The sequence below is a fragment of the Dipodomys merriami genome, unplaced genomic scaffold (genome assembly GCF_024711535.1).
Source record: "Dipodomys merriami isolate MVZ:Mamm:240054 unplaced genomic scaffold, mDipMer1.0.p SCAF_114, whole genome shotgun sequence".
Lineage (NCBI taxonomy): Eukaryota > Metazoa > Chordata > Mammalia > Rodentia > Heteromyidae > Dipodomys > Dipodomys merriami.
In genome coordinates this window covers 3,303,312-3,317,840 of record NW_027202427.1, presented here as the reverse complement: position 1 = coordinate 3,317,840, position 14,529 = coordinate 3,303,312, and the positions used below count along the sequence as shown (strand labels likewise).

The following is a 14,529-nucleotide window of genomic DNA, read 5'->3' as shown; positions in this document are numbered from 1 at the left end:
TCTGGGGTGCTGTGCCTGGCTGATTCTTGCTCAAGCTACCACCTTCCCTATCCCTCCATTCCCTCCCTGTGCCTCTGTCTGCCTACTGGACATATAATGGTGATGATAATGTTCCCTTCCCCACGTGGCTGGCGGGAGTGTGCCGTCCGCCCAGGCTTCTCATTACTGATGGGTGGCAGTCACCACTGCTTCCTTCCTGATCAGGAGGAGACTTGTTTATGGGGTAGCGTAAGACTACAGAAGTGCCTCCGCTCAGATTGTTTGACTTGGTCCTCACTCCAGCCCGGGAGGATCATCCAATAAATGAGGGAACGTGGCGGCGGCAAAGCCCAGGTGTAGCAGCACATACATACATACAGAGCTGCGGGAGGCGGCCAAGGTTACACTAGACACCCTTCTGAAGTAGGAGAGATTCCCCCAAGTGAAAGCTGGCTGCAGTAACACCTCAGAAGGATGAGGAGATGCGCATGTGTGGAGGGCTGTGAGGGGAAGAGCGGCCACCCCTGCCTTCTCCTGGGAGTCCTCCATTCACTGAAGAATATTGTCTACAGCTCCAAGCCAGGCTGAGGCTGTGGACAGAGGGCTAAAGGCACGCAGCTGGCGCTTCTTACAGGGGATGGGATTCAAAATCAGCTATGCTGAATACACAAAAAGGCGAGAGAGACAGGTAACAGACACACGCCCAAACCGAACTGTCTGATTCTAACCTCCGTGACTTCAGCATCAAACTTCTCCTAGGGAGAGTGAAGAGTGACAGAAGTTATGCATTTACATACACTAAGGATTTACTTATAACCTCGTTGGGCAGGTAAGGAAATGGAGGCCCAGCGAGACTAAACTACCAGCCAGGAGACACACAGCTGGTGTCAGTGGACAGATGCAGCAAGATTCTGCCAGCAGCCCGGCCTTCCTTCTGTGTCCTGACCGCAGGGCTGACCCAGACACCCAGGGGCAAGTGGACAGCCCTGCTCAGCGGCTGCCCACGGCGGAAGGTGAACGTGGCGTCACAGGCCCCCCTCAGCCTGCACCCATGCAGCGGCACGGACCCCAGGGCAGCCTCCCGGAGCCTTTCTGCTGGGCTAAGCTGTTCTCTTCCTTCCTCCTCTCAAGGCAAGTGATGGCCAGGGGCTGTCATCTGCGTCCCAGGCATAGTGAGTGGTCTGAACTGGCCTGTGCCTGTCCAGCTTCTCCTGGCCCAGCTAGCTGTCCCCACTCACAGACATGCCACCCCTAAACCGCGCATGTGCACAGATGTACTGCAGGTGCTGTCCCCCCTGCCGCAACACCCTCCTCCTCCCCAATTCCTACAGCCCCGCTTCAGGTGGGTGTCCCCTAGGAACCTGTGCCGGTGCCCATGCGGTCACTCGCTCGCTGTCCTAAAGCCACGCGTGGCAAGCCAAGCCCTCCGTAGTGTCCACGGTCACGCCTGGCGCCCCTCATTGTGCCCAAGCCCAGGCAGTAGTGCAGCTGCCCTAGGCAAGGGCAAGGGTCCTGCCACCCAGGGACCAGGAGCCGGGGACCAGAGGCAGCAGTAGTCACGTGTCTGCTTCCTGGTCCTTGGGACACAGCGGGCGCTCCACAAATGCTCTCTCCCCATCCGCGTGGTTCCCCAGCACAGACAATAAAGCAAGCATTGCAAAACCTTCATTGCAGGAACGGGGCGGGGGGGGGGGGGGGGGCGGAGGGAACAGACGTGTGCTGCTTGCACGGCGCTTTCTACACTTCTGGGGGTCTGAAAATGTTGAGGATAAAACAATGCCCAAAAGCATTTTCTATACCTTAGCTATCCCCCCTCCGGGGCGACCATTGATTGGCTGGCTCCCACAGTGCCAGGCACCGCAAGCGATTCTGTCCCTTGTAGCTGCCCTCACTTGCCCTGGAGGAAGAAAGCAACTTGGAGAGGCTGGGCCTGGGATATGGCTGAGGCAGGGGCTGGATTCCCCACAAACCCGCAGCTGCCCCCACCTCCGGGGCAGTCACCAGAGGGCCTCAAAGTCCCCAAAGCAAGCCCAGGGATGGTGGGGTGCAGAAGATTGACGAACGTCAAACTCCAGGTTTCACTAGTGTCCGGCGCTAGTGGTGGGCATCCACCACACCGACTGGCGTCAGCCCCAGCGAGAGGCAGAGTCCCCACCCCCAAAGTCCCCAGAGCCCAGGGGTGCCCAGATCACTCGGGTCCGCCTGGTCCACAGCGGGCTAATTCTGGCTCCGGCCAGCCGGGCCTGTGTTTGTGCAGTATGAGGGGCAGAGCGAGTTGAAAGTCCATTGGACTTGGATGGCCGTGAGCCCCATCTGCAGCTTCTGCACCGTTTCCGCGGGTTCCAGGGCTCGCCCAACACCCGGTTGGTCTGTGCTTGTTTCTTTGGTAGCTCGGTGGCAAATACTCAGATGATACCCCGACAGGAACTACATGGTGTACCTGCCCGGTTAGACCAGACGTTGCTCTTTCATAAAATTAAATAAGGTAACAAACGGAAAACAGCGTGACCTGATCAGCGGTGAAAACAATGCCATCCACCAAACAGCTGATAAACAGCCGCCAGGTGACTAAAGCTGCTGATATCCCCAAAGGCTTCTTCAGCGTGACCCAGAGCTCACACTCCCCTGCCCTGAGGTCTCTGCAGGACACAGCAGGCCTGCATCCAGGGCGACCATTCACATGGGACACACCGACAGCCCTGTCAACTGCACCTGACACTCCACGCTCATGGCCCTGACTTCTCAGCTCCACGAGCTACAGGAACATTCCCTGATTTATTTTCCTGGTTGTAAAATAATAATTTGCTTAGCTTGTCAGACGGCTGGGAGAGCTTCAGAGAAACACGCGGACTCCCCCAGCTGCTGGGAAAACGAGACCGGCCTACCCGCTCCCGTGCAGTTGAATACATTCTGTCCATCCAGGACAAGTGTCCAAGCAGGGTGCAGCTTGTTCCCGAGGAAGGGGCAGCTCCCAGCGCTGGGCTGGCTTTATCTCGGCTGGGAACAACAATCATAGTTCATGGAAGCACAGTCTTCTCAGCCACACTCAAAGATCAGAAAAAAAGCAAAAACAAAAACCCTGGAGCCTCTCCCCACCCACCTAGCCTTTGCAGAAGGGGAGGGGAGATCTGCACAGAAGAGCCCACGGGGGCTGGGAAGGTGGCTCAGTGGTAGAGCGCTTGCCTCGCATGCAGGAGGCCCTGGGTTCGATTCCTCAGCACCACATAAGCAAAAAGAAAAAAGCCGGAAGTGGTGCTGTGGCTCAAGTGGTAGAGCACTAAGCTTGAGCTGAAGAGCTGAGGGACAGCCCCCAGGCCCAGAGTTCAGGCCCCAAGACCGGACCCAAAAAAAAAAAAAGAGCCCTCGGCTTCCTGGCCTGGCTTTGGTACTTGTGGGGGTCGGGGGGGGGGGGGGCAGTCCTTAAGCAGGTCTTTCTGTGTCACTGCCCATAGCCAATCAGGACCTCCAGGCTGCTCTTGCCACCCCCTCTCATGGTTCTCCTTGAGCATGTCCCCCAAAGTGACATGCCATCATCATGGTTAATGTCACCACAAACCCGGGAAGAGCACTTGTTTGGTAAGTCAACAGAGACTGAATGCCACTGGAAACCTCCCCCAGAGTGAGTCACCGACTCAGAGCCACAGGAAGAGTCCTCCCTGAGTGATGTGTGATGTGACAGGCCCCAGGGCCAGAGCAGAAGGGGGGCGCGGAGGAGGAGGCCACTCCACTGGGCCGTCCAGGCTGATGTTTACTTCTGCCAAGAAACTTCAGAGGATCAAAGGCTAGAAGGGATCATCTCCTCCTTCAATCCTTGCCTTCCCCCCTCTACCCCCCCCCCAGCCACTGCCTGTGTCAACACCAGGCGGCAGCCACAGGAGGGAGGGAGGGCGGGCGTGCTGGGAGAGGCTGGAGTCCTGTGGGGGTGTCATCATCTCACTGTGCGAAAGATGGGAGGGCAAGATCAGGGCCCAACAGCAGAGCCTAAACCAGGCGCACACCCCTCTGAGCATAGGGAAAAACCATAAAGTCAACCGACCTTGCCCTTCCGGGCTTCACCCTCTCAACAAAGGACCGTTCTAGAAACAGGTCATTAGAATAGCACAGACAACCACACACTAGTATGACTACTGATGCCAGGGAAGAGTGAACAACAGAACCAAACAAATGTCACCAAAGGCACTGTGAGCCCCACATTGCTCTCCTGCCTTCATTCTTTTCCCTCTGCAGCTGAGAGCTGATCTTGGGTTCTCTGAGGAGTTCAAAGGCTTCAGGGCAGACTCTCAGGTTGGAGGGGCGTGGCCAGAGCTTCTGGAAGGCCCCAGCCCAAGTTGTCAAAGCCTCCTTCCAAGGCCCCCATCCACAGGCCTGGAAGTCTGGGAGTCAGTACCAATAGTGCCCAAAGATTGGGGGGGGGGGGAGCCAGTCCCAAGCAGGAAATAACTGCACCTGCTGAAGCCTCACCTTGCTGGCACTTCCGGGAACTGGAGCTCAAGCACCACAACCCACTCCCTCCCAACCTGCCTTCCAGCCAGTCCTTCTCCATCCCGCCCCAAAGACCTCACTGGTGCATGGAAATGAGAAGCTGACAGACACAGGAAGCCTGACCTGCACAGATCATCTACTAAGTCCCCTGTCCTCTCCGCCTGTTATCTTCAGAAAAAGCAAGAGAGACAGCTAAGATCATTCCTACTTTATGCATGTCTAAGAGAAGCTGGGTCTAGAAGAGGTGGCAGGTGGTGTGGCACGTCCCAGGGCCACCAGCTAGCATGTCCAGAACAAGGCCTGCCCCAGGCTGTCAGCAGCATCCCTTCCTCTCTCCTCTACTTTCTCATGGCTCCAAGCACATCTCGGACAGGGCTGCACACAGACACACAGACGGTGCGTAATAAACACTGTCAAGCAAGCCGGCCTTCCCATGCTATCAACCACTGTGCTCCACAGGGGGCAGAGGGACGTGAAAAAGTGATCGCTGGCCCCAAGAATGTGAGGGGCAACAGGACGCCAGGGGCCTGGGGTGTCACCAGGACAGGGCCTGGGAAGTCACCAGGGTTTCCTGCTGGGACAGTGGCCTGCCTTCCCCTTCCCAAAGGCCAGGAGCTGACTTGGGTGTGGACAATGGGTCTTGGGCTCACTGGTACACTGTCTTAAAGGGAACCCTGCTCCTGTTCCTCCACGGCTGGCTCCTAACCAGCCCCAGCCCCAGTTCCCACAGCGGATCAGCGACCAGCTCTGGGGCCAGCCCTCCCCAGCAGGGCCAGGCACAGAGCAAGTCACCCCGGCTCCAGGCTGCATGTCCAAGACTTGGAAGGTCACGGGACTGGGCAATGGTACCAAGACCAAGCTGTACCCTGCTTCCCTTAAAGACAGCGCTATGCTTATTTTAAAGGTGACACAGGCTTTGGCTGTGTCTCGATGGGGGAGGGGGGACGATGGACACTGAGCTGGGGGGGGCTTCTAAAATAAGCCCCTGGGTGGCCGGTGCCCTGCCCTCTACCACAATGCTCCAGCTGGGGTCTGGGCAGATGAGCTGCCTTTCAGAGCCCAGTCCCAGCACCATCCCCTAGGGATGGGCCCACCCTGTGTCACTGTCCCGGCTGGGGCCAGGGCCTCCCCCCTAAGCTAAAGGACTTCAGGGGCTTGGGCAGCTCCTGCTCCTCCTGCCTGGGAGGTCTCCGGCCAGGGGACGGCACCCAGGGACCGAACCCCGGGCGCCTGGGGCCGAGAGTGGGCAGAAAAGCGCCAGTGGAGAGACAGGCACTGGGTTCTAGTGGCAGGGGGCTGGCAGGGGTGACAGGGGGACCGGGTCCCGGCTCAGCCCGGCTCCAGCTCCGGCAACACGAGTGACAGGGTGACAGGGAGGTGACATGGGGACGGGGTCCCGGCGGCTCCGGCAACACAAGTGACAGGGAGGGGACGGGGGGGGGGTGGCGGGGGTATAATGGGGGGGATGGCTGTGGGGGGGTGACAGAGGGTCCCGGCCGGCCCGGCAGCCACGCGGAGCGGCACGGCTCCCGCCCTCGCCCTCTCCTCCAGCGCCGCTCGGCCGGGGTCCGGACGGGGTGGGCCGGGGTGGCCGGGTCCCGGTCCCTGCCCCGGCCCGGCCCCGGCGGGCGCACGTGGGCTGCGGGCAGGGAGGAACCGGCGAGCACAGCCCCGCCCGCGACCTGCCCCGGGACCTCGCTTCCCACCCGGCTGCTCCCGGCCGGCGCCCGAAGCCTCCCGAGCCGCGGGCGCCGCCGCCCCGCGGAGGCCGGACGCGGGGTCCGGAGAGCGGGGGCCGGAGCCGGGCGGGGCCCGCGAAAGGCGCGGGGCCGGCCGCTGGGCTCCCCGCCCCGCCGCGCCCCTTAATCCCGGTCCGAAATAGCCGGTAATCCCCGCCGGGACCGCGCCTGCCGGTGACCCGGGGCCGCCGGGGTCCTGGCGCCGCTCCTGCGGGCGGACGCCGGGCGCCTCGACCCCGGCCCGCACCCGGACCCCCGGCCCCGGCCCGGACCCCGCCGCGACCCCGCCGCCCGCCCGCCCGCCGGGCCCCGAAGTTCGCGCGAGTCCCGCTTACCTGTCCGGGCGGGCGCCGCGCTCCGGGCCGGCGCCGAGCGGGGTCCCGGGGCCGGGGCCGGGGCCCGGGGCGGGGCGGCGGGCGCACGCGGCCAGGTGGCGCCGGTGGCGCTCCAGCAGGCCGGCGTTCTCCCGGCCCAGCCGCGCCACTTGGCGCTCCAGCTCCTCGATGCGCCGCCGCCGGCGCGCCAGCAGCTCCTGCTGCGCCGCCACGATGCGGGTCAGCTCCCGCAGGTAGCCGGCCGCGGGGCCCGGGGGCTCGGCGCCGCTGGCCATGGCGCCCCGCCCGGGCCGGCGCCGGCCTCAGGCGAGCGGGCGGCGGGGCGGCGGCGCGGCCATGGCCGCCGCGGCGGCGGGGACGGCGGGCGGGCGGCTCGGCTCGCGGCGCGGGGGGCTCGGCCCCGGGAGGGGCGGCGGCGCGGGGCGGGCGGGCGGGCGGGCGGGCGCGGCCCCGCCCCGGTCCCGCCCCCCGCCCCCCCCCGCCGGTGCCTCGGCGCCGCCCGCTGCCGCGCCGCCGCCCGCGGTCCGCGGTCCGCTGCCCGCCTCGCGCCGGGGCCGGCAGGGCGCGGAGCTGAGCCCGCCGCCGGCAGGCGAGGAGTTTGCAAAGTGCCGGCAGCCGCCGCGACGCCAGGGGGCGGGAGGGGCGGGGCCACGGGAGGGCGGGGCCACGGGAGGGCGGGGCCACGGGAGGGCGGGGCCACGGGGAGGGAGAGCGGGAGGGGAGGGGAAGAAAGGGATGTGGGCGGGGGCCAGGGGAGGGTCGGGCGGGACCAGGGGGAGGGAGCGTGGGAGGGGCGGGGCTACAGAGATGGAAGCGTGGAGGGGCGGGGCTACATGGGTGAGAGGGGCGGGGCCACAGGGAGAGGGCGGGACGGGGAGGCGCCAGGGGAAGGAGGGGCGGGGGCGGAGCCACGGGGGAAGGGAGGAGGAGGGCGCCCCCTGCCGGCGCTACCGGTCCGCCCCGCGCCCCTCCGCCCCTCCTCTCCCCTCCCCTTAGCTACCATTTTCACCTCCTCAGCCCCCACCTCCTCATTTCAGCCCCCACCTCCTCAGCCCCTCACCTCCTCAGCCCCCACCTCCTCAGCCCCTCACCTCCTCATTTCAGCCCCTCACCTCCTCAGCCCCTCACCTCCTCAGCCCTCACCTCCTCATTTCAGCCCCTCACCTCCTCAGCCCCTCACCTCCTCAGCCCCTCACCTCCTCAGCCCCCACCTCCTCAGCCCCTCACCTCCTCAAGCCCTCACCTCCTCAGCCCCTCACCTCCTCATTTCAGCCCCTCACCTCCTCAGCCCCTCACCTCCTCAGCCCCCACCTCCTCAGCCCCTCACCTCCTCAGCCCTCACCTCCTCATTTCAGCCCCCACCTCCTCAGCCCCTCACCTCCTCAGCCATCACCTCCTCAGCCCTCACCTCCTCAGCCCCTCACCTCCTCAGACCCTCACCTCCTCAGCCCTCACCTCCTCAGCCCCTCACCTCCTCAGCCCCCACCTCCTCAGCCCCTCACCTCCTCATTTCAGCCCCTCACCTCCTCAGCCCCTCACCTCCTCAGCCCTCACCTCCTCATTTCAGCCCCTCACCTCCTCAGCCCCTCACCTCCTCAGCCCCTCACCTCCTCAGCCCCCACCTCCTCAGCCCCTCACCTCCTCAAGCCCTCACCTCCTCATTTCAGCCCCTCACCTCCTCAGCCCCTCACCTCCTCAGCCCCCACCTCCTCAGCCCCTCACCTCCTCAGCCCTCACCTCCTCATTTCAGCCCCCACCTCCTCAGCCCCTCACCTCCTCAGCCCTCACCTCCTCAGCCCTCACCTCCTCAGCCCCTCACCTCCTCAGACCCTCACCTCCTCAGCCCTCACCTCCTCAGCCCCTCACCTCCTCAGCCCTCACCTCCTCAGCCCCCACCTCCTCAAGCCCTCACCTCCTCAGCCCCTCACCTCCTCAGCCCCTCACCTCCTCAGCCCCTCACCTCCTCATTTCAGCCCCTCACCTCCTCAGCCCCTCACCTCCTCAGCCCCCACCTCCTCAGCCCCTCACCTCCTCAGCCCCTCACCTCCTCAGCCCCCACCTCCTCAGCCCCTCACCTCCTCAGCCCCTCACCTCCTCAGCCCCTCACCTCCTCATTTCAGCCCCCACCTCCTCAGCCCCTCACCTCCTCAGCCCCCACCTCCTCAGCCCCTCACCTCCTCAGCCCCCACCTCCTCAGTCCATCATGTCCTCAGCCCCTCACCTCCTCAGCCCCTCACCTCCTCAAGCCCTCATCTCCTCAGCCCCTCACCTCGTCAGCCCCCCACCTCCTCAGCCCCTCACCTCCTCAGCCCCTCACCTCCTCCGCCCCCACCTCCTCGGACCCCACCTCCTCAGCCCCTCACCTCCTCAGCCCCTCACCTCCTCAAGCCCTCATCTCCTCAGCCCCTCACCTCCTCAGCCCCTCACCTCCTCCGCCCCCACCTCCTCAGCCCCTCACCTCCTCAGCCCCTCACCTCCTCGGACCCCACCTCCTCAGCCCCCACCTCCTCAGCCCTCACCTCCTCAGCCCCTCACCTCCTCGGACCCCACCTCCTCAGCCCCCACCTCCTCAGCCCTCACCTCCTCAGCCCCTCATCTCCTCAGCCCTCACCTCCTCAGCCCCCACCTCCTCAGCCCCTCACCTCCTCAGCCCCCACCTCCTCAGACCCTCACCTCCTCAGCCCCCACCTCCTCAGTCCATCATCTCCTCAGCCCCTCACCTCCTCAGCCCCTCACCTCCTCAAGCCCTCATCTCCTCAGCCCCTCACCTCCTCAGCACCCCACCTCCTCAGCCCCTCACCTCCTCCGCCCCCACCTCCTCAGCCCCTCACCTCTTCAGCCCCTCACCTCCTCGGACCCCACCTCCTCAGCCCCTCACCTCCTCAGTCCCTCACCTCCTCGGACCCCACCTCCTCAGCCCCTCACCTCCTCGGACCCCACCTCCTCAGCCCCCACCTCCTCAGTCCATCATCTCCTCAGCCCCTCACCTCCTCAGCCCCTCATCTCCTCAGCCCCTCACCTCCTCAGGCCTCACCTCCTCAGCCCTCATCTCCTCAGCCCCTCACCTCCTCAGGCCCCACCTCCTCAGCCCCTCATCTCCTCAGCCCCTCATCTCCTCAGCCCCTCATCTCCTCAGCCCCTCATCTCCTCAGCCCCCATCTCCTCAGCCCCTCATCTCCTCAGACCCTCACCTCCTCAGACCCTCATCTCTTTAGCCCCTCACCTCCTCAGCCCCTCACCTCCTCAGCCCCTCATCTCCTCAGCCCTCACCTCCTCAGACCCTCACCTCCTCAGCCCCCACCTCCTCAGACCCTCACCTCCTCAGCCCCCAGCTCCTCAGCCCCTCACCTCCTCAGCCCCTCACCTCCTCAGCCCCTCATCTCCTCAGCCCCCACCTCCTCAGCCCCTCACCTCCTCAGCCCCCACCTTCTCAGACCCTCACCTCCTCAGCCCCTCACCTCCTCAGCCCCCACCTCCTCACTCCTAACCTTTTCACCCTTTCAGCCTTTCTTCTGACCTCAGCCCCTCTCCTCATCCTCTCTGTCCTCAGCCCCTTAGTCTCTCAGCTCTTCAATCACCCCACCCACACCCCAGAATATCTCCTGGGCAGTCACCTAGGACCCCCTCCCCTGGCCCTCCCATCCCACTCCACGCTCTCCCTACCTTGTTAGGGCTCATGCGGTGTGTGTTTTATGCTGTGACTCCAGGTAAGGCATCCCTGCTCAAATCCAGGAAGCCAATTACATGCTCTTCAATGTTATAAACACATAACTTCAAGATCAAGTAGTTTAAACTGAACCGTGGAAAAGAAGATATAAAACAAAGGTATGCACTCCAAAGAAAACAAAGGTATTGGAATTCAGAGGAGATACAAAGGGAACAATGCTGTTCATACTCACTGATTCATTTTACCATCATTAATCCATAATCAACTGCTCATTAGGAGAATCCATCTTTTTAATTTATCATTTGTTGGAGAAAGTTCCTTTTCCCTCTGTGTCTTGAGACTAATGTCTGGGCTGGATACTTCCTGGGCCCGCTCCCCAGCTAAGATTGGGGCCTCTGGGTGTTCCGCTTGTGGGTTGGGCCCACTGTGCCTGGGATTCTATGGGTCTTCCCTTGGCTTCTTTTTCCATTTTGTGTACAGCCTCAGCAATTCTCCCTGCCATGTCCTGACATGGTTGAACATACTGTTTTGCTTTGCACTTGATTGACACTTTGGCTGGGTATAGAATTCCAGCTTACAAAGCAGTTTCCTCAGAGCATGGGAAGGTGGGCCCTGTGTTCCTCTCTCTTGTAGCACTGTGGATGCAGGCTGGATTCTTATTTCTTTACAAGGAGATCCCTTTGGGTGTGTGGGTGCCAACCCTGGCCAGGACAGGTCCCCACTCAGTACCCATGTCAGGGATTTGCATACAACATGCACTTCTGCCAACATGCACTTTCCCACCCAAGCCTGGCGCCAGTGGCTCACACCTGTAATCCTAGCTACTCAGGAGGCTGAGATCTGAGGATCACGGTTCAAAGCCAGCCCAGGCTGGAAAGTCTGTAAGACTCTTATCTCCAATGAACCACCTGAAAACTGGAAGGCTCAAGTGGTAGAGCACTCTCCTTGTGCTGAAGAGCTCAGGGGCAGTGCCCAGTCCCAGATTCAAGCCCCACAACCACCACCACCAACAATAACAAAAAACACAAACAAACAGACAAAAACACCTTTCCCACCCAAACTGCCAAAACACAGAGTGGGGGACGAACACTACCAGTCTTGATACGTATTTCAACTTAACGGCAAAGCAAATGGTATCTGGAAAGGTAGACAGCAAGTGAATGAGAGAGACAGAGGAGTCCAGACACAGACCCACGAGGAGCCAGTCAGGCAATCAACTTTCACAGAGATGCTCTGGCAAGCTGAGGGAAGGGAAAGGAGAGTCTTACAACGAACATGGAAACTGGGTGTCCATATGCAACAGAATGGCCCTCAGCCCAGAGTTAAATTGGGCTACATCATAGGCCGGAGGGGAAATGCCAAATATATACAGCCTCTAGACAATAGTAAGAAAAAATCTGAATGACCAAAAGGAAATAAATCATTAAGTTGACTTCATACTATGTGAATCTGCTGTTATCCTTTCTAGCGGTTCCAGGGTTTGAATTCAGGGCTTCATGCTTGCTAGGCAGGTGCTCTACTGCTTTTTGCTACCTCCTTTTTGCCCTGGTTGTTTCTAAAATAGGGTCTTGAGGTTTTTTGTTTGTTTGTTTGTTTTGTCTGGGGTAAGATTGGGCTGTGATCCTCCTATTTATAGTTGCTACTGTGGCTGGGATGATAGGCACACACACCACCATGCACCAGCTTCTGCTATTGAGATGGGGAAATCTCACAAAAATTATCTCAGCCTCCCAACTAGCTGAGATGACAGCTCTTACGGTATAAAACTTACTTTTCCAAACATCCTACTAAGAGCTTGGTGCTGGTGGCTCACACCTGTAATCCTAGCTACTCAGGAGGGTGAGATCTGAGACTACAGTTCAAAGCCAGCAGGAAATTCCCCTGAAACTTTTTTTTTTTTTTTTTTTTTTGGTCAGTCATGGGGCCTGAACTCTGGGTCTGGACGGCTGTCTCTCAGCTCTTCAGCTGAGGGCTAGTGCCCTTCCACTTGAGCCACAGTGTCATTCTGGCTTTTTTCTGCTTATGTGGTGTTGAGGAATCAAACCTAGGGCCTCATGCATGCAAAGCAAGCACTCTACCACTGATCCACCTTCCTAGCCCCCATGAGATTCTTATCTCCAATTAACCACTCAAAAACCAGAAGTGGAGCTGTGGCTCAAGTGGTAGAGCACTAGCCTTGAGCACAAAAAGACTCAGGGACAGCACCCAGCCCCTGAGTTCAAGCCTGGCAAAACAATCCTACTAAGAAAAATAAAAGACAGCCCGGTGCGGTAGGCAAGCCATGTAATTCTAGCTATTTGGGAGGCTAAAGCAGGAGGATTCCAAGTGCAAGCCACACCTGGTCAACAAAGAGAGACCCTATAAGGAAATGACAAAAGGAAGGAAGGAAAGGAAAGGAGGAAAGAAGGAAAAAAGGAAGAAAGAAAAGGAAGAGCAAACCGCAACTGGGAAGGAAACAGAGGACTTGTGTAGAATATTTTATGGAACCCTCACAATTTAAGAAACAACTCAGCTAAAATGAGTAAAAGATTTGAACAGATATTTCACCAAGGAATATATGCAAATGGCAAAAGGCACGTGGAAGCATCATTAGTCACCAGAAAAATGCAAATTAAAACCACAATGGTTTATAAATGAAATCAAAGGCACAAGGAATAAAATACAAAAATAAGTGCACTGGACATCTACAAAATGAAGAACGTTTGTGCCCCAAGGGACGCAAATTAAGAAAGTGGAAAGACAGCCCACAGGACAGGAGAAAATTTTACCAATCATGTATCAGACCGGTATCTAGAATAGAATCTATTACAGACAGGTATCTAGAATAGAAAAAGAATGTTTACAACTCAATAATAAAAAAGACAAGTAGATTCAAAAGTGAGCAAAAGGATTTGAATAGATACTGCCCCGAAGGAGATATGATAAGCAACAGAAGTTCACAATCCTTAGTCACCAGGGGAATTCATATCAAAACAATGAGATACAAGAGGTAGAGCACCTGCCCAGCACACCTGTGTCAATAAAGAAAATGGGATGTGTGTGTGTGTGTGTGTGTGTGTGTGTGTGTTCAAGATGGAATTATGTCATTTGCAGGAAAACAAGTGGAACTTATTTCACGTTGTGAGCTAAGCCAGATGGAAAAAGACAAGTTCTCATATCATGTCATGTAGATATGGACCTAAAAGAGTAAAAACAATGAAATGAATATAAAACTTGAGCATTTTTTGATGTATGAGCTGGTGGGAGGAGGGGGAGAGAAGAGGTGAAGGCGGCCGTGAATATGATCCAGGTGCTTCATGAGCATGGTGAAAATGGACTCATAAAACTATTACAATGTTAAAAGGGGGAAGGTGTAAATGAGGTTAAGAAAGAGTAATTCCGAGGGCAAATCTGATCATTTTAATTGTATATATTTAATATTTTATATTCAATTTTTAAAATGACACACACACACACACACAACCTACAGCTGGGCACCAGTGGCTCACACCTGTCATCTTAGCTACTCAGGAGGCTGAGATCTGAGGATCGCAGTTCAAAGCCAGCCCCGGCAGGAAAGTCCATAAGACTCTTATCTTCAATGAACCACCAGAAAACCAGAAGTGGTGCTGTGACTCAAGTGGTAGAGTGCTCACCTTGAGCTGAAGAGCTGAGGGACAGCGCCCAGGCCCAGAGTTCAAGCCCCATGACTGACCAAAACAAATAAATAAAACCCTACAAAATGAAAGAACTCCTCAGTCCCCACCCCAGAGGCAGAGTTTCTGCTACTTTCTTCCAAGGTTTTCCTTTCAGTTTCAATTCTCAATATTTCCCTCCTCCCTCTCCCTCTCCCTCTCCCTCTCCCTCCTTCCCCCCCCCCACCCCCGTCTCCCATTTTTGGGGCTTGAACTGAAGCTTCTCTCTGAAACTGTGTGCAAGCACACAGTATCAGGAGTCAGACCTGCTGTGGTGCCATTGGTCTACCCTCAGACCAATTAGATGTGGCAGACTGACTTTCCTTCAAAGAAGGGGAGGAGGACCAGAAAAAGGAGTCGTTAGAGTTGGGTCATTAGCTGGAGGGATCTGGGCCAACAATCCCTTATTACCCATGGGGAAACTTAAGGCAGGAGAAGGGGACTAATTAATCTAAGGACACAGAGCCCATTAAGAGATGTCCCCACTGTAACCCCAAATTTGAACATTTAAACACGGACTTCATGATCTTTGCCGTGCCTGAGTACTCCAGACATGTTTTGGAGTTTTTCTTCACATTTTCCATCCTGAGGTGGGTGCTGGAAAGCCAACCTAGGGCCTACCACGTGCTGGACAAATAGCTCTACCCCTTCTT

At 58.5% G+C, this 14,529-nt stretch overlaps 1 protein-coding gene across 1 annotated transcript in view; it reads right to left on the bottom strand.

Moving 5' to 3' along the window:
• Positions 1-6,810, bottom strand: part of LOC138822741 (IQ motif and SEC7 domain-containing protein 1) — a 220,784-nt gene extending 213,974 nt beyond the window's left edge. Inside the window, exon 1 of the mRNA XM_070015662.1 lies at positions 6,536-6,810. Coding sequence (XP_069871763.1) covers positions 6,536-6,810 — 275 coding nt within the window. The remainder of the gene's footprint in view (positions 1-6,535) is intronic.
• Positions 6,811-14,529: the final 7,719 nt, after the last annotated feature.